This window comes from Erpetoichthys calabaricus, chromosome 8, assembly GCF_900747795.2.
Source record: "Erpetoichthys calabaricus chromosome 8, fErpCal1.3, whole genome shotgun sequence".
NCBI lineage: Eukaryota > Metazoa > Chordata > Cladistia > Polypteriformes > Polypteridae > Erpetoichthys > Erpetoichthys calabaricus.
Genome location: NC_041401.2, coordinates 76792939 through 76813427, shown reverse-complemented (window position 1 = coordinate 76813427; position 20489 = coordinate 76792939). Strand labels below are relative to the sequence as shown.

Genomic DNA, 20489 nt, shown 5'->3' with positions numbered 1-20489 from the left:
TCAGTATAAATCAATCACTGCCTTGCCTTGCTGCTTATCAGTAGCCATGGCTTGCCTTACTCTTGCAGTCCATCTGGGTTTAGTGCTGGTTGTGACATTCAGTCATCCTTTGGGGAATTAATTCTTCTGGCAGCTAATCCGTAAAAATGTCTTTCCAAAACTGTGTGCCTGAGCCATTTACCATTTCAGCCCAAATAATAAACCATCTACTTACTGTAAATGTATTATAGTGTACATTAAAGAGTGTTTCTAACCCATTGACTGTGAATTATGTTTTCCTATTAAGAAAACTGACTGTCACCGGATGCCAAAGCAAAACTTTAGAAACCAAATAATATATATATATATACTTTTTTTTTTTTGTTCTTTTTATTTCGTCTTATACGATTTCTCGTATTAGAAATTTGTTAGTTTTCGCATACCCCTTGGGGTTAGAGCGCAGGGTCAGACATTGTACAGTGCCCCTGGAGCAATTACAGGTTAAGGGTCTTGCTCAAGGGCCCAGCAGAGTAGGATCTCTTTTGGCAGTGACGGGGATTCGAACTGGCAACCTTCAGGATACCAGCGCAGATCCTTAGCCTCAGAGCCACCATTCCGCCCCATATATATATATATAAAACTAACTATTCAAAAAAATTAAAGGAACACTTTGAAAACACATCAGATCTCAATGGGGGAAAAAATGCTGGATATCTATACTGATATTGACTGGGTAATGTGTTAGGAACAAAAAAATGCCACATCGTTGGATGGAAATAAAAATTATCAACCTACAGAAGGCTGAATTCAAAGACACCCAGAAAATCAAAGTGAAAAAATGATGCGGCAGGCTAGTTTTGCAGAAATTTCATTGCAGCAACTCAAAATCGTACTCAGTAGTTTGTATGGCCCCCACGTGCTTATATGCATGCCTGACAACATCAGGGCATGCTCCTAATGAGACGACGGATGGTGTCCTGGGGGATCTCCTCCCAGATCTGGACCAGGGCATCACTGAGCTCATGGACAGTCTGAGGTGCAACCTGGCAGTGTCAGATGGACAGAAACATAATGTCCTAGAGGTGTTCTGTTGAATTTAGGTCAGGTGAGCATGGGGGTCAATCAATGGTATCAGTTCCTTCATTCTCCAGGAACTGCCTGCATTCTCTCGCCACATGAGGCCGGGCATTGTCATGCACCAGGAGGAACCCAGGACCCACTGCACCAGCATAGGGTTTGACAATGGGTCCAAGAATTTCATCCTGATACCTAATGGCAGTCAAGGTGTCATTGTCTAGCCTGTAGTGGTCTGTGCTTCCCTCCATGGATATGCCTCCCCAGACCATCACTGACCCACCACCAAACCAGCCATGCTGAATGATGTTACAGACAGCATAATGTTCTTCATGGCTTCTCCAGACCCTTTCTCATCTGTCACATGTGCTCAGGGTGAATCCTGCTCTTGTCTGTGAAAAGCACAGGGCGCCAGTGTTGAACCTGCCAATTCTGGTATTCTATGGCAAATGCCAATCAAGTGCCACAGTGCCAGGCAGTGAGCACAGGGCCCACTAGAGGACATCGGGCCCTCAGGCCACCCTCATGAAGTCTGATAGATTGGTCAGAGACATTCACACCAGTGGACTGTTGGAGGTCATTTTGTAGGGTTCTGGCAGTACTCATCCTGTTCCTCCTTGCCCAAAGGAGCAGATACCAGTCCTGCTGATGGGTTAAGGAACTTCTACGGCCATGTCCAGCTCTCCTAGAGTAACTGCCTGTCTCCTGGAATCTCCTCCATGCCCTTCAGACTGTGCTGGGAGACACAGCAAACCTTCTGGCAATGGCACATATTGATGTGCCGTTCTGGAGAAGTTGGACTACCTGTGCAACCTCTGCAGGGTCCAGGTATCGCCTCATGCTACCAATAGTGACACTGACCGTAGCCAAATAAAAAACTAGAGAAAAAACAGTCAGAAAAGATGAGGAGGGAAAAATGTCAGTTGCCTCCACCTGTTAAATTATTCCTGTTTTGGGGGGCGTCTCATTATTGCCCCAAGTGCACCTGTTGTTAATTTCATTAACACTAAAGCAGCTGAAACTGATTAACAACCCTCTCTGCTACTTAACTGGCCAGATCAATATCCCAGAAGTTTGATTGACTTGATGCTATACTCTGATTAAAAAGTGTTCCTTTAATTTTTTGAGCAGTATATACAGTTTATGTAATGAACACCCTCCGAACAAATTTTAGTTACAATGCTGCAGTACAATTGTTTATATATAAAGTGTGTATTATTTACAGAGAGTCTGAGGTGGGGACTAAAACATTAGTCCTGTATTCTCTAGCCCAACATCTTTTCCACTAGGCTACACTGGCTCTTAAAATTTGGCCCTGGAGTTTTGACATTTTTAAAATGGTATTCATGTGGTCATGACTAGCACAGGGCTTCCGCAGGGAACTGTATTGGCTCCCTTCCTGTTTACTGTGTCACCTCAGATTTTAGATACAATGCAGGATTATGTCATCTGCAGAAATGTTTCGATGACACAACCATTGTTGGGTAAGGGGAATGAATACAGCTCTCTAGTAATCTACTTTACTGAATGGCACAAATTGGACCACCTGTGGCTTAACATCAGTAAGACAAAGGAGAATATCATAGACTTCAGGAGTTTCAAACACACTCTGCTCCCATTAATGGTCAAGGGAGGCGGTGAGGACATATAAATACCTTGGGGTCCATGTGAATGACAGGCTTGAGTGGAGTACCAACACAGAGGCTGTATTCAAGAAGCGTCAAGACTTGTCACTGTTTCCTGAGGAGGTTGATGTTTTTTGTTGCATGCTGGCCACTCTTACATGTTTTCTATATATGTAGTGGTCAGTGCATTTATCTATATGCTAGTGTGCTGGGAAAAGAACATTACTGTAGGTGATTCTAATCACACTAAATAATTTAATTTAAAAAGGTTAGTTCAATCTGTAAGCCAGGCTGGTCCAATTGAATGAAGTGGTAAAACAGAAGTCACTCAGCAAACTGCTTACTATGCTGGACAATGATGCTCACCCCCTGTAAGAAGCTTGGCCAAACAGTGGAGCACATTTAGTAACAGTCTGAGACAACTGTGTTGCTCCAAGGATTTCTATATAAGGCCATTTCTACACTCAACCATCAGGCTCTATAATGAGTCACCCATCAGTCAAGGTTATCTTGTTGCCTGGGAGCGGAATGGTACTAAGCTGGTCAAGCAGACATCTTAATAGACAATGGTGCTATGGGTAATAAATATACTGTGACAATGACAAACATCCTGTACTGTAAAACTGTAACTTATAAGTATGTGCAATTCTAATTACTTTACATTTAGTAAATATCCATACTTTGCTATTTTACTTAGCGATAAATTAGATTCTTGCTGTATCTGCATTTTTACCTTTGTAACATACTTCAAATTATTATAATTTTGAATTATGATTATTTGTGCCTTTTGTCATTTGACATTTTCTTAAGCAAATGGGAAATACAGTAAATAAAATGGGAAACTGTGTTTTATGATATGCTACACCGCACAGAGTAGAAAAAAAAAAAAACAGAAGAAACATTCAGCAGTGTACACCAGTGTGCCACATATCTGATGTTACTGGATAGCACTCACAAAATAAAACTGCCGTAACCATAAATGACAACTGTTTATTGAGGACAGAAACTGTTTTTTGAAACCTACTTGAGTGGGTTTTCATTCTATAGACTTTCAGACCACATTGGAAAGAAACATTTGAGCCCAGAGGGGCTGAATTCCTATAAAATGTCACAGGCTTTATTATGGCAAAGTTTTGGGAGATAACCGATGATAAGTAAAATCCTAAGAATCGGCAACTCCATAACGCTATGGTAGCATTTCTCCCATATATGGTGTGTCACAATGCCTCACTCTGATGCCTCCACATGTTCTGTAGAGTAGCAGTACGATTTCAAGTCCATCAATCTGCCTTTTTCCTAACACCTTCAATGCTGTGTTTTAAACTCAGATTATCTGAGATCTACTAGCCAAAGTATCTGCAGCAGTTAGCCGTTTCCCCTATTGCTTCATTGACCAGGGCATGACTATATGTATGTTAAGGTCCATGATGAATAATTTGGTTTTGGTGATACTCAGAACTCTTGTTGCAATGGTTTTGTCACCTTATTTTTATCTGCACTCTCATCCTAGCTATTGGTCAATCCAGTCACAGCAGTGTGATGTTCAAAATCTGATGACAGGGTGACTACTTATATGTGGTTGTAGAATCATGAAGGAACTGCTGATGGATTTCCTTCCTTTCTTGCTTTGATGAATATTCTGTAGTGGCTGCTCTTTGCATTTCATTTTTATATGATTAATTATCATCAACCGAGCTAACAAAGCCATCAGAATGGACTGGATGGAGCACATTATTACTGTAAATTACATCATAATCCATAAATTCATTTTGAGACATGCTTCATGTGTAATTGCAATGGGTCATCAATTCCCTTTCTGAAACAGAATCCTGACATTCACACGTAAGAGGCATGTTGCCATCTGAACAGACAAATACCCTAACTTGGTGGCCTAAAGAAGATCTAGCCTGGCCCAGTTTGTTAGCATCACCATTGTATGTGGAGAGGTTGGCCACTGTAGGTGCGAAACAACTTGCGGCTACAGCAGGAACTTATGCGTGTCCAGTCCATGGCGTTTCACATTAATCCAATCCATTGTTTTATAAAAACAAATGTTTATTTTCCACATTATATATTTCCACAGTCAAATGAAACTCAAGACAGACACGGTAAGAAAACTGTGTGTTTCTACGGCTATATCAATCCACATAAAAACTTACAATAACTTCCTAGTTCTTGTAACTCCCTCTAACCAGCACCCCTTCTTAAAGTAACCCCCCATTAGAACTGAATAATTATCTAGCCCTATTCTTAATATATAAACTAATCTTGAACTACAAAATAAATTTAACATATTTTCAAATTAACTGAACATAAAATCGTTAATAGAGAACTTGGCTCATACAGCCATTGTTCCTTACCTGGCTTGTTTACACAGAGCTTTTATCAAAAAATAAACAACAGTCATAAGACTGAAATGTTCATTATTCTCAAAGCACTTCTTATATATTTAATTTCTTTTTCTGGTCATAATATGGTTTTAACTTTAAGGACATCACAGTTCCCCTGTTGAACCACCTTCAGTTTGCCTACCGAGCAAACAGGTCATTGGATGATGCAGTCAATATGGGTCTGCAATACATCCTGCAACATCTTCATAATGCAGGAACCTATTAAGGATTCTGTTAATGGACTTCAGCTCAGCATTTAACACAATCATCCCTGAAATCTTCCACTTTAAACTCACTCGGTTTTCTGTTCCTGCCTCCACCTGTCAGTAGATTACTAATTTCCTGACAAATTGGAAACTGGAGGGAAAAATTGCCTCTAGCTCCTGTACAATCAGCACTGGCATCCCACAGGAATGTGTGCTCTACCCACTGCCCTCTTCCTTCTACACTAATGACTGCACCTCTAAGGACCCCTCTTTCGAACTCTTCAAATATGTGAATAGCGCAGCCATCAATAGACTCGTCAGAAATGGCAAAAACTCTGCATACCAATGGGAGGTTGAGCAGTTGGCCCTTTGGTGTGGTCAGAACAGTCTGGAGCTAAACACACTCAAAAATGTGCAGATGACAGTGGACTTCAGAAGTGGCCTCCCAATATTACCTACCCTCCCCATACTTTACAGTACTGTGTCAGTTATGGAAATCTCCACATATCTGAGATTATTTGACTTGACAGGGACGACCAACATAGATTCCATCACAAAAAAGGCACAGCAGCAGATGTACTTCCTGTGACAGTTGAGGGAGTCTATTCTACCACATAACTGCTGACTCAGTTCTACACAACAATCACTGAGTCTGTTCTAAGATCATCCGTTACAGTGCGGTTTAGATCAGCAACTAAACAACAAGAACAGACTACAACAAATATTCAGGTCTGCCAAAAAGATCATTGGCACAATTCTTCCCACTTTACAGGAACTGTAATATTCCAGAGTCATAAAGATGACAGGGAATATCATCACTGGCAGTTCACATCTCCAGGCCACAACATCTTTGAAGTTCTCCCATCTGCCAAGTGTTAATATAGACTAAACTACACTAAAACAAGTAGATATTAGAACAGTTTCTTTCCACAGGCAATCAAGCTTACAAATGGTTAATTCTGTTGTCCTTGCTTTGTCTGTACACATACACCCATATCTTGCAATATTCTTAGTATATTGCTAATACGTAATTCAGTATTTATATCAGTATTTCTTGCACTGCCTTGCATTATGCATGCATTTGTTTACATTATATGTCTTAAGTATTCATCTCAGGTATTTACCGATCAGTATGTGTGTATGTCTATCATGTAACCACTTGGAGAGTCATAAAAAGAGCCAAATTTCTTGTATGCGCACATAAATGTGATTCTGATGATGCTACCTGAAAGAGTGTGTAATGCAACGCTGGCGCTCTCTAGTGGTAAACTGATATCCCCTTCTCAGCACCCAATGACAAAACACACAAGGTACTGTAATTACAAAACTACACTTTTGCTTATAAATATCGCCTTCTGAGTCCGCTCCATCTAAAACTGAGTATGTCGCCACAGCTTCACGCGCAAGGCAGGACCAGCCCTCTCTGGGACCCCAGTTTATTGTCGCGCACACACCGACACTTACGAAAATGTAATGCCTTTGGGCTACAGAAGACTTGACGTCTCCAAACAACGGGTCATGATTCGAAGTCTAAACCAATGGCGCTGGAGTTTTGTGATAAATTGATAAGGCGTAAATTACTATTGCTGGAATTACAACTAGTTAACACAGCTATTTTAAATATAGTGTCATTGTTAATTTCTAAATAACAATTAATGAAACTGTTCCTAAGTTATAATACTCATTTGTGACCAGTGGAGTTGTTCATAGATTTAACTAAAATCAAGACATTTACATTGATGCAAATCACGTCTAGTAAATGTTACCTATCCCCTCAGAAAAAAATACATTTTACGCTGTAACCAAGGCTGTAAATGTGTGCGGCTGTAAATTGGGCTGTACATTTGTTTTAAATTCTTCATTTTGAACATGCATGCCATGTCTTTTACCTGAGATTTTTAAAATGTGCCCTCTGTTTACTACTTGCACCATCGTTTTCCATCTAGATTTTAAAATATTTTTTCTTCGTAAACCCTGACCAGTTGCCAGCTTATCCCTAGCTGCTCTCGCAGACTGGTTTGTTTTGCTGGCGCTGACTTTCACGCGGTTGTCCAATAGGATCGAGAGGCGTCTGAACACTCGCTGTCAGGCCCAGCCTATGTGTCGCGCAGCGTGTTAGTGACGTCATCACCCCGCGACTTGTCTTTGGATGAAGTGCATTTTGCAATGACTGGCAACGTTTGTTTTTCGTGAACATAATTAAAAAGTTCTTTTTTTACTGTAGACATTATGCGACTGGCCTTTTGGTATGGCTGTCGTTGGCTGCCCCTCAGAAGAACTCCATACAAGTTATTTCCTGTCTCAGAGATTGGGATCCGCAGGCACACGACTGGAGCCAGGTGGTCATTGCTAACTTATTACTGTGAATAATCTTGAGTATTTGTACTCATTTAGAAACTGTATATATTATCTACGTATTTGGTAGTTGCCGAATCGTTGTAGCTTGTAGTATACCTTATGGTTTATGTCAAGCGCTGTTTTTCGGACAGTTTGCGTGACAACATTGTCCTTGTCTCAAACAATTTACATGACATTTGTTTAACTAACGCTGGTATCTGAAAACACAGTTGCAGAATTGGCAAAATTTAGAAACACATTTTTTCTTTGCACGTTGCATTGCGAAATGAAAATTCTTAGTTATCATTTGGGGTTAAAGTAGGGTGACCGAGCCCTGTTTGTATGCATGCAGAAATTGAATAAAACATACCACTTGTACCGTTTATAGACCGCCGAAACTCGAAGGAGGAACTGGGACTTCGATGTCATGTGCGTTTTTACAAGGCGCACGATACTCTGTGGAGAACTTCAGTTTTAGCACACTCCCTGGATTGAGAAGTTGTGTCCCCTTCTGGAACCGTGACAATAAAATATGGTCGCCCTAGTTAAGGGCATCGCGGTTTTTTTCAGTTTATTATTATCAGCCTAGGCTTGTCGTAACAGTGAACATCCTGTTATCCACTTGTACCTTAGGAATGGCTTCGTCATCTTTTAATATTCTTAAAGAGAGTTTTGGATTTTTCTTGATTCTTTAATGAAGCCTTCGTTTTTCCCTTTCAGCCCTGTGAGCCTCTCATATGATGTGTTTGATGGCAGGAGTACAGGAACCCCCCTGGTTTTCTTACATGGCTTGTTTGGCTGCAAATCCAATTTCCAGTCTATAGGGAAGAAGCTGGTGCAGCAAACTGGTCGAAAGGTGCGTCCAAACAGGCATTTTAGACTGCTGATCTTCTGTGTCAATATTGGTAGGATTTTTGCAGTCCCAATTTGTTACAAAGTTGCAGTCTAGGTTAATTAATGTGTTGCATTCAATAAAAAGGGGTACCACAGAAAATGAGTACCATGAAAGTAGGTTAGAGAGCAGTTGTAACATAATCCCTGTAAAGCTGTGTCTACTGTTTCCCAGGGAAGCATCAGAAAATCATGCATGTATTAGCAAGCTCAATTTATAATTTTTAACACATTTGTAAAACCTTGTAATATATAGTGACATCTGATAGACTGGCCCACAACTTTCACAAAAAAGCAACCAAAACATCCCAAAGAGCAGGAAGGAGACCCTCCAAGACTTCAGACAAAGCCTTAATTTTTCAACTTCAACCCTCGGGGACCTAAATGACTGCAGGTTTTTATTTCAACCAGTTTCATTTTTACTTTTACCAGCAAGCCCGCGATTCTCAAAAGAATCGCAAATCCAAGAATGGCAATCACTTTCTGTTCCCTCCGATACTTGGAGGGATGAAATATCATGGAGGGTGGGTGCGTCCTGGGAAAGTTCATTTAATGAAATAAACATATTTGTACTAAAGCGGTTTCTTTTTGGAGCTGTGACTCAGTTGTAGGCGCCTTCGTTTAACACAATGAGCCGTGCAGGCACAGATTCACACAACAATGAATGTTAAATGGGGAACTTAACTTCACTGCCATTTTTCACCCCTCCTCACTAAGAACTGTTTCGTAAAAGTGAGCAGACAAGTGAGTATGTCACTGAAGTAGTTGTTTTCCTTATCATTTAGTGTTGTCAACATTTAGATATAATTAAGGGTGCAAAAATCTATAGAAAAGAGTGAATCAAAGCGAAAATGCCAAAGGAAACATATGCACTTGGCTTAAATACAAATATTTCAGAATTTGTTAGGATAATAAAATGGAAAAGGACAGCTTACTAAACAATGACATCGATTAAAAGAAAGAATGACGCGCGGATTGTGAAACTGGTTGGAGTAAAAAAACCCACAGTCACAGTGGTGCCCTAGGACTGCACTAATCAAAACATAAAAATTAATGTACAAAATGAGACAGTTATTTCATAATTCTGTCAGACTGTAAATCCAACAAGACAGAATAACGGCTCATCTGGCCACATAAGTCCATTGATGATTTTCCCATCACGTCAGCTATATGTTGAGATCATTTTCCATAGATTGAAGTAACTAATACAAAATGCTTATCAGTATTACTTCCTCCAAGGCATACAGTGAACAAGTGCATGTCTGACATGTATTTAAGAGTGGTTTTCACTAACGGCGTGTACATGCGTGTTTCACTTTTTTTCAAATTTGTCACCTGATGAAGGTATTTACGCATTTGAGCTGAACAAACTTTGGATCCAGTCTGAGAAAGTAGTGCCCTCTTCAGGGTGCTCCCTGCCTTGTACACTAAAATAAATGGATTTGAAAATTGATGAATAAAAGTTCATTCTCCAAAATTGATAGTCTTCTTTAGGTAATGATGCCAGTTCCAATACTATCAAGAAGACTTTTTTTGGTCTCCAAGAGACATTCACTAATGCAGGCTCTTTGAGAAGTAACAGTGTTGGTTTACAGTTTTCCAGAATTCAAAGTATTGTTAATCAGTTCCACTCATTAAACATCAATAATATAATCTGTAATTCATGTAATTACTTGCATTGTGGAAGCTGATAACAAGTTGCCATTGGTGTGTGTAAATTATTTAAAATAAGGTTATGGCATACTCCATGTACATCATTTTTACCCATATATATATATTTTTTAATAAAAACTTCTATTTTTGGATGCTAATATTTACTTGTCCAGGCAGGTGCTGACAATTGATGCTCGTAATCATGGTAACAGTGCACACAGTTCTGTCATGACTTATGAAGCCATGTGCAGTGATCTTCAAAAACTGATGAGTCAGCTGCACATACAGAAGTGCGTTCTCATTGGACACAGTATGGGTGGCAAGGTGGCCATGACAACTGCATTGCTCCAGGTAACAAAAAAAAATGTTTATTTTATATATTGTCTGTCTTCAGTGATCACAGATCCCAAGAACTATACATTTGCTGGTCATAAAATTAGAATATCATGACAAAGTTGATTTATTTCAGTAATTCCATTCAAAAAGTGAAACTTGTATATTAGATTCATTCATTACACACAGACTGATGTTTAATCAAATGTTTATTTCTTTTAATGTTGATGATTATAACTGACAACTAATGAAAGTCCCAAATTCAGTATCTCGGAAAATTAGAATATTGTGAAAAGGTTCAATATTGAAGACACCTGGTGCCACACTCTAATCATCTGATTAACTCAAAACACCTGCAAAAGCCTTTAAATGGTCTCTCAGTCTAGTTCTGTAGGCTACACAATCATGGGGAAGACTGCTGACTTGACAGTTGTCCAAAAGACGACCATTGACACCTTGCACAAGGAGGGCAAGACACAAAAGGTCATTGCTAAAGAGGCTGGCTGTTCACAGAGCTCTGTGTCCAAGCACATTAATAGAGAGGCGAAGGGAAGGACAAGATGTGGTAGAAAAAAGTGTACAAGCAATAGGGATAACCACACCCTGGAGAGGATTATGAAACAAAACCCAATCAAAAATGTGGGGGAGATTCACAAAGAGTGGACTGCAGCTGGAAAGAACCACCACGCACAGACGTATGCTAGACATGGGTTTCAGCTGTCGCATTCCTTGTGTCAAGCCACTCTTGAACAAGAGACAGCGTCAGAAGCGTCTCGCCTGGGCTAAAGACAAAAAGGACTGGACTGCTGCTGAGTGGGCCAAAGTTATATTCTCTGATGAAAGTAAATTTTGCATTTCCTTTGGAAATCAAGGTCCCAGAGTCTGGAGGAAGAGAGGAGAGGCACAGAATCCACGTTGCGTGAGGTCCAGTGTAAAGTTTCCACAGTCAGTGATGGTTTGGGGTGCCATGTCATCTGCAAGTGTTGGTCCATTGTGTTTTCCGAGGTCCAAGGTCAACGCAGCCGTCTACCAGGAAGCTTTAGAGCACTTCATGCTTCCTGCTGCTGACGAACTTTATGGAGATGCAGATTTCATTTTCCAACAGGACCTGGCACCTGCACACAGTGCCAAAGCTACCAGTAGCTGGTTTAAGGACCATGGTATCCCTGTTCTTGATTGGCCAGCAAACTCGCCTGACCTTAACCCCATAGAAAATCTATGGGGTATTGTGAAAAGGAAGATGCAATACGCCAGACCCAACAATTCAGAAGAGCTGAAGGCCACTATCAGAGCAATATGGGCTCTCACAACACCCGAGCAGTGCCACAGACTGATCGACTCCATGCCACGCCGCATTGCTGCAGTAATCCAGGCCAAAGGAGCCCCAACTAAATATTGAGTGCTGTACATGCTCATACTTTTCATGTTCATACCTTTCAGTTGGCCAACATTTCTAAAAATCCTTTTTTTGCATTGGTCTTAATTGATATTCTAATTTTCCGAGATACTGAATTTGGGACTTTCATTAGTTGTCAGTTATAATCATCAACATTAAAAGAAATAAACATTTGAAATACATCAGTCTGTGTGTAATGAATGAATCTAATATACAAGTTTCACTTTTTGAATGGAATTACTGAAATAAATCAACTTTGTCATGATATTCTAATTTTATGACCAGCACCTGTAGTTTACTTGGTTAAGGACTCTCTCTCTCTCTCTTAGATGAGTTGGGACAGGCGTTTGACAGAATGTATTTTTTACATCATTGGGTGAACATGTAATCTGTTTGTCTATAAAATGCAATTTATTTGGGTGTTGGTTCTTTATGAAGTGTTTTTTTTTTTTTTTTTTTTTTTTTTTTTTTTAAACCCACAGACTTGTAATTTGGCACACAGGTACTTCTCACCATAAATCAGGTTTTGACATGTAACTTTTAGCTGTATGCCACCAGAGGGGGCTGTGGGGTGGTTCTGGGTCAGAGTGACTAATACTGCAATGGAAGTCTAACACCTTAAATCGCTAAGGAGCTTGTGATGGTTAGAACATGTGCTTTTAATCCGTTAAAAGTGCTCATTACATTTACAATTCTTTTTTTTAATCAAGCTTAGCTTCTTCCTCACTATTTTTGTCCTGGCCTTAAGTCCTATTGTCTCCAGAGTTATTTCTTTCAACTTAGGATTCTTTGCACCAGAAAGAAAACAAAGAATATTGTATACACAGAACCTTTTCAATAATAGAAGAAGTTAATGTAGTAAGTTCTACAAGTTTAAAAGGAATTATGTTTGGTAATATAATTTGTAAGTACATTTGACCTTTTGACTTTTTCAAGGGAGCCAATGGTGGGTAACTCTAGGAGTTTTGAAACAAAAATTAAAACATTAGGAAATGTGAACACAGTCGCCATTTTTCTTATTTTTTTTGTAATTCTTGCATGTGTTTGACTGAGTTTCTATAAAATTTTCATTTGGGACAAATAAAGATTTATTTATAGACAGATAAGAAGGGCATAATATACCTGTCTATATTGCTGTACGGTGCCTATAAAAATTATTCACCCTCAAGTTTTTGTTTTTTTTAAATCTTATTATTATACAAAATTGTATTACAGTGGATTTAATTTGGCATTTATGACATTGATCTTTATCTTCATTTTGTCCCACAACATGTTTTGCCATGAAAAAGTAAACAATTCTAATGTCAAAGTGAAAACAGATCTCTGCAAAGTCATCTAAATTACTTACACATATGAAGCCCAAAACAATTGATTGCATACAATTATTACCCCCTTCAAGTCAGTACTTGGTAGATGCACCTTTGCTAGCTCTGACAGCCATTAGTCGGTGTGCACAGGTCTCTGTCAGCTTCACACATCTGAGCTCTACAGTTTTTCTCCATTCTTACATGCAAAACTGCTCGGGTTCTCTGATGTTGTATGGGGATTTGGGAGTGAACAGACTTGTTCCTGTCTAGGCAGAAATGTTCAATTAGGTTAAGCCAATTTAAGACATTAACATTGTTATACTTTATTAATCCCATGGGGACAGTCATGCATACAGCTGCAGAAATACAAAAAACAGGGATAAAGACTCGTAGGACAAATATTGCAGCCAATTAATCAATAATTAAATTAAAGGAGGTTGTGCAAATATTTCAAAAAGAACTTAATGGGTACATTGGGAGGGAGCATTGAAATGCCTGATAGCAGTGGGCAGAAAAGACCCCAAGAGGTGCTTTCTCCGCACACCATGATTGAATAAGCCTGTAGCTAAAAGTGCTCCAAGAGAGTGCCTCCTAGAGGGGATGGAGGGGATTTTTCATAATGCATCTAATTTTGCCATCATCCTCTTTTCTATGACAGCTTCCAGTGTGTCCAGGGTTTGCCCTGTGATGGAGCAGGCTTTCTTGATATGTTTATTTACCCATTGTGCTTTTGTACTCTGGTTGCTTGCCCAGGAGACTACAGCATAGAATACCACACAGGCTACTATGGACTGGTAGAACATTTTCAGCAGCTTGTTGCATTCATCAGAAAAACCTGAGTCTTCTTAGCAAGTGCAGTCTGCTCTGGCACTGCTTGTACACTGCCACTATGTTGTCAAAAATGTCCAGTTTTTCATTTATGTGAACCCCCAGGTACCTGTAGCTCTACACCACCTTCACATCCTTCCCCCTGAATGGTGACTGGTCTCAGAGGCTTCTTGGCATGTAGAAAGTCCACCACCAGCTCTTTTGTCTTGATATTGAGCTGCAAGTTGTTGACAAAGTCCTCCACAACTTTCCTGTACTCTGACTCATCTCCATTATTATTGCAGCCTATTGATGGACAAGTAATCTGAAAACTTCTGTAGATGGCAAGCACTGATATTGTGCTGGAAGTCTGTTGTGTAGAGGGTGAACAGGAAGGGAGATGGGACAGTTCTCTGAGGTGCTCCAGTATTACACATCACTATTCCTAATACACAGTCCCTCAGCCCCACAAACTGCTGTTTGTTGGTCAGGTAGTCCATGATCCAGGAGATTGTGGGGGCATCAAGATTTAAAGCCTTGAGCTTTTCACCCAGTCAAAGAGGCATAATGGTGTTAAAAGCACTGGAAAAGCCAAACAACATGATCCTCACTGTGGTACAGGCTTTGTCCAAGTGAGAGTAGGCTTACTGGCGCACGTCGATGAGAGCATTCTCCATACCTATATGTGTCTGATGGGTAAGCTGCAGAAGATACAGATGTTCTGAAAATATGGGTCATAGCTGTTTTAGGATCAGCCTTTCAAAGGTCTTCATGATGTGTGAAGTAAGAGCCACTGGTCTGAAGTCCTTGGGATCACTGGAATGTCCTTTCTTTGGCACTGGAACCACACAGGATGTTTTCCACAGCAAGGGAACCTTCTGCAAATTCAGGGAAAGGCAGAACAGGTGCTGAAGGACCCCGCAGAGCTGGCTGGCACGTTTTCAGTGCCCTGGGACTGATTCCATCCGGCCCTGAAGCCTTGTTTTTGCAGAGTTTTCTCAGCTCTCTCCTCACTTAATCAGCAGGGACGTGCAGTCCAGGAAGTTGGGGCTGGAGACCACAGGTGTGTAATGTCATTACTGTGTAGTTTGTGCATTATTCTTGGGGTTGTTGTCTTGCTGGAAAACAAATCTTCTCTCAAGATGCAGTTTTCTTGCGGACTGCATCATGTTTTCCTGTAGGATTTCCCTGTATTTTGCTGCATTCATTTTCCCTTGCAACATTTACAGGGCCTGCTTCAGAGAAGCATCTTCACAGCCTTATGTTATGACAACCATACTTCACGGTGGGAATGGTGCGTTTTTGATAATGTGCAGTGTAATGTGACCTTTGGTCCGATAGCCAACAAGCTCAATTTTGTTGAAAAAAGCTGTTTTTCCAGCAGACTTTTTCCAGTCTAACGTGCACTCTGGCAATTTCTAGCCAAGACGTCAAGTATTTGGCCTTCTCTTTTGTCACTCACCCGTATAACTGCAACCGATGAAGCACTCTGGGCAACACTTGTTGTCAATAAAGTCTCTCCAATCTTAATACCGTAACTTGTAACTCCTTCAGAGGTCTTAACAGGTTTTCTGTGGCCTCCCTCACAATCGCTCAGTTTTTGTTCACGGCCTGCTTTAGCTAGATGTACGGCTGTGCCACACTCTCTCCATTTCTTAATGATTAATTTCACTGGACTCCAGGGGATAGTCAGTGACTTGGATATTTTTTTTGTCTCCATCCCCTGACCTGTGCTATTCACTCACCTTTTCACAGTGCTGCTTTGTCTTCATTTTGTAGGTTAGGCCACCATATTGACTTATCACAAGTGAGATTTTCCAGATAAGGTGCATTTATAGTGCAATCAACTGAAACCCCCACACAGGTGGTGTCCATTGAACTAATCATATGACTTCTAAAACCAATTGGTTGCACCACTCATGATGTTGGTGGCTCATGCTAAAGATGGTGAATTCTTATAAAACATAAACTAATACATCGCTTATTTGTAATTAATGTAGACCACTTCACAGAGATATAAAATCCACTGTAACACAATGTTATATAACGATAAAATGTGAAAACTTCCAAGGGGGAAATATTTTCATAAGCACTTTATAGCCATTTTCTCTCTCTCTCATAATTAGAACTCAGTCCTTGCTGATAATAAAACTTGGGATTTAACTATATGATTTGTTAGCACTTTCATTAATCAGAGTAAAATGTTAGTTAAATTGTAGATCAGAGGTCCTCAATTACAGTCCTGGAGGTCCACAGTGGCTGCAGGTTTTCACTTCAAACAATTTTTTAATTAAAATTCCATTTATTTACTACTAAAGTAATTGGGCTTAATTTTAGTTATCTTACCTGTCACAATTCTGAACCTTTAATTGCCTATTTTAGTTTTTAGCAGCTGCATTTAAGTTTTAATTGTTGCCTGTTTTTTTAACCAGACATTGTTTCATAATGAAATGCAGATAACCAATAAACCAGCAGCTCTCCAGCTAATATGCTTCCTTTTACACCTGTGCATGTGCACCATGAAGAATCACTGTTTAAAAAAAAAAAATGAAAGGGAAATTGGAAGGAGTATTAAGTTTAAATCTGTTTTGGTCCACAAAACACATGGCTAATGTTCTCAGAGAAGGAAACTCAACAGTGCAATTGGAATTTCACTTAGAAGAATGAAAGCACTAACAAGCCAAATATTTAAGTCCCGAGTTTCATTGTCAGCAAGGACTGTCTTCTAATTAGGAAATTAGGTGGAAGGAAAACCTGCAGCCACTGTGGCCCTCCAGGACCGTGATTGAGGACCCCTGGTCTTACATATATACTTAAATAGCATGTCAAACAACTCTGTTTCTTACAGCCAGATTTGGTGGAGAGGCTGGTAGTAGTGGATATTAGTCCCAGCAAAACATTCACCCAGACCAATTTTCCTACCTACATTACTGCCATGAAAGCAGTGAAGACGGACAGTAACATCCCTCGGTCGACAGCCAAGAGGCAGGCAGAGGACCAACTAAAGTCTTTTGTGAAGGTTTGTATTAGATGACTTATTTAAAATTCATGATGTTCAGTTACTCAAGTGCCAGCTACATTAAAACATTAGGAAAGGCAGCTGGTTAAAAAAAAAAAAACAAGTGTCTTGAAGGAGGCAAATTCCCTTTTTCCAATGATTCTTTTTAAATTTAATTTTATTCTAGTCTCTTTTCTGTTTCTTAAGTGCCAGCCCATGGCCTCCTAGTACCCATGTGAGGTACACTTGCTTCATCCAAAGTCATGTGTGTGATTCATTGGTGCCTCCTGATTGGTCAAGTATGAGTGTGGCTTTGTTCATGAGTGTTTCCAGTTGTGGAGTTGTATCTCATTCAGGGTAGGCTCTTACAGTTGTGCTTGAAAGTTTGTGAACCCTTTAGAATTTTCTATATTTCTGCATAAATATGACCTAAAACATCATCAGATTTTCACTGAAGTCCTAAAAGTAGATAAAGAGAAACCAGTTAAACAAATGAGACAAAAATATTATACTTGGTCATTTATTTATTTAGGGAAATGATCAAATATTTCATATTTGTGAGTGGCAAAAGTATGTGAATCTTTGCTTTCAGTATCTGGTGTGACCCCCCCCTTTGCAGCAATAACTGCAACTAAACGTTTCCAGTAACTGTTGATCAGTCCTGCACACCGGCTTGGAGGAATTTAAGCCCATTCCTCCGTACAGAACAGCTTCAGCTCTGGGATGTTGGTGGGTTTCCTCACATTAACTGTTCACTTCAGGTCCTTCCACAGCATTTCGACTGGATTAAGGTCAGGACTTTGACTTGGCCATTCCAAAACATTAACTTTATTCTTCTTTAGCCATTCTTTGATAGAACGACTTGTGTGCTTAGGGTTGTTGTCTTGCTGCATGACCCACCTTCTCTTGAGATTCAGTTCATGGACAGATGTCCTGACATTTTCCTTTAGAATTCTCTGATATAATTCAGAATTCATTGTTCCATCAATGAAGGTAAGCCGTCCTGGCCCAGATGCAGCAAAACAGGCCCAAACCATGATACTACTATGTTTCACAGATGGGATAAGGTTCTTATGCTGGAATGCAGTGTTTTCCTTTCTCCAAACATAACGCTTTTCATTTAAACCAAAAATTTGTATTTTGGTGTCATCCGTCCACAAAACATTCTTCCAATAGCCTTCTGGTTTGTCCACGTGATCTTTAGCAAACTGCAGACAAGCAGCAATGTTTTTTTTTGGAGAGCAGTGGCTTTTTCCTTGCAACCCTGCCATGCACACCATTGTTGTTCAGTGTTCTCCTGATGGTGGACTCATGAACATGAACATTAGCCAATGTGAGAGATGCCTTCAGTTGCTTAGAAGTTACCCTGGGGTCCTTTGTGACCTCGCCGACTATTACACGCCTTGCTCTTAGAGTGATCTTTGTTGGTCGACCACTCCTGGGGAGGTTAACAATGGTCTTGAATTTCCTCCATTTGTACAAAATCTGTCTGACTGTGGATTGGTGGAGTCCAAACTCTTTAGAGATGGTTTTGTAACCTTTTCCAGCCTGATGAGCATCAACAACTGTTTTTCTGAGGTCCTCAGAAATCTCCTGTGTTCATGCCATGATACACCTCCACAAACATGTGTTGCGAAGAGCAGACTTTGATAGATCCCTGTTCTTTAAATAACACAGGGTGCCCACTCACACCCGATTGTCATCCCATTGATTGAAAACACCTGACTAATTTCACCTTCAAACTAACTGCTAATCCTAGAGGTTCACATACTTTTGCCACTCACAAGTATGTAATATTCCATCATTTTCCTCAATAAATAAATGACCAAGTATAATATTTTTGTCTCATTTGTTTAACTGGTTTCTCTTTATCTATTTTTAGGACTTGAGTGAAAATCTGATAATGTTTTAGGTCATATTTATGCAGAAATACAGAAAATTCTAAAGGGTTCACAAACTGTCAAGCACAACTATATCTTATGACTGATGGCATACAAAAGTGGAGTTAAGGAATGGATGGATGGATGTTTGGTGTGTACACAAGATTTGTTAGCGATAGTATTGATCATAAACATTCAGTTGGTGACCTTTAAGTCCTAACTATGTATTTTGAAAGCATATAAAATATCTGCAGCCAAATTAAATGTGAAAAGCTCCATGTTGGGTGGCTTGTGTTTTTCTTTTGAGTTTTTTTTGTGTGCATTCTTAACTAATACATTAGAGTGTTCTGTTTCTTCCATAGGACCATTCAGTTAGGCAGTTTCTCCTCACTAATCTTATTGAAGAGAATGGACTTTATATCTGGAGAGTGAATTTGGACGCCATCACCAAAAATCTTGACAACCTCTTGGGATTCCCAGAATTTGACACATCCTATTCTGGTCCAACTCTCTTTCTAGGAGGAGGGAATTCACCTTATATTTGGTATGGCTAGCCAGGACATTTGTGACTCTCTGAATAAGCCTGATAAATTTGTCAAGGTTTAAATCTTCTTCTTTTCTGGTGTTTATATTTAACAGTATTTTAAGTATGTACTCAGTATAGTGTATTACTTTTTATTGTTCATTTTACCATGCAAAGCCAGTCAGATGCACCTTAATATTTCTGGATGCACTATAAATGGGAAAGGCGCTTAAAAATAATTCATTCTCATTTGCCTTTTTCCATAATTACACCCATTCTGCCTTTAGTATATCTCCCATCATCTGTATTTTTATGTCATCTTTGTACATCTGTTTTTTTTTTTCTTAGCTGAATTCTCTCCTCTTGTATTTTTCATACAGCTCTGAAGATTTCCCAGAGATACAGCAGTTGTTTCCTTACTCTGATATCCAGTATATCGAAGGTGCCAGTCATTGGGTTCATGCTGACAAGCCTCATGACTTTATAAATTCTATACGCACATTCCTATGCAGTCCATAAAGTCTAACTAAAGATGTGCAAGGCAAAAAAGAAGGTAAACCTTTGTAAGGTTTGGTCACCAAACAAAATGATAATTGAAGCACAGTCTACAGGAGTCCATAATGTCCATATGCAGCTGTGTATTTAATTTATTTTCATTTTCCACAGAAATTGAACTGAATGGCCATATTTAAAATGTTCAACCAGCAGCTTAACACTAGAATTACCAGAGTCTACGAAAAAACTTGTAGATCCGGCCCACCTTAAAACCATTCTCAGCTCTCTTTTGTCTTCTAAATGTGCCGATTAACACGAGCAGCAAGCAGCCGGCAATTCCATCCCCCACCACCGTAGAACGTTCACTAAGTTTTCCCAGCTCATGCCTTGTTTGATTATCTGGGAGTGACTGAAGTGCCAGAGTTTTAGAGTGGAAATAATAGATCGCTATTTGGAACACACGCATTTCATGTGTGTTCCTTTTCTACAGTAATCTGTGTAAACCCATTTTTAAAACAGAAACATTTTTCATATTTTAGTAGTAAATGACAAAACGTAGGCATAAACCACACAGTGTATGAAGCCTGAAGTCCAA

General features: G+C 39.7%; 2 protein-coding genes across 2 annotated transcripts in view; one reads left to right on the top strand and one right to left on the bottom strand.

Moving 5' to 3' along the window:
* Positions 1-20489, bottom strand: part of cct6a (chaperonin containing TCP1, subunit 6A (zeta 1)) — a 679017-nt gene that overhangs the window by 497846 nt on the left and 160682 nt on the right. The window lies entirely within an intron of this gene.
* abhd11 (abhydrolase domain containing 11) lies at positions 7396-20177 on the top strand. Its single transcript, XM_028806843.2, has 6 exons — positions 7396-7613; positions 8332-8467; positions 10333-10506; positions 16847-17017; positions 19239-19420; positions 19780-20177. The coding sequence occupies exons 1-6, from the start codon at positions 7504-7506 to the stop codon at positions 19916-19918; spliced, it is 912 nt and encodes a 303-aa protein (XP_028662676.2). The 5' UTR covers positions 7396-7503; the 3' UTR covers positions 19919-20177.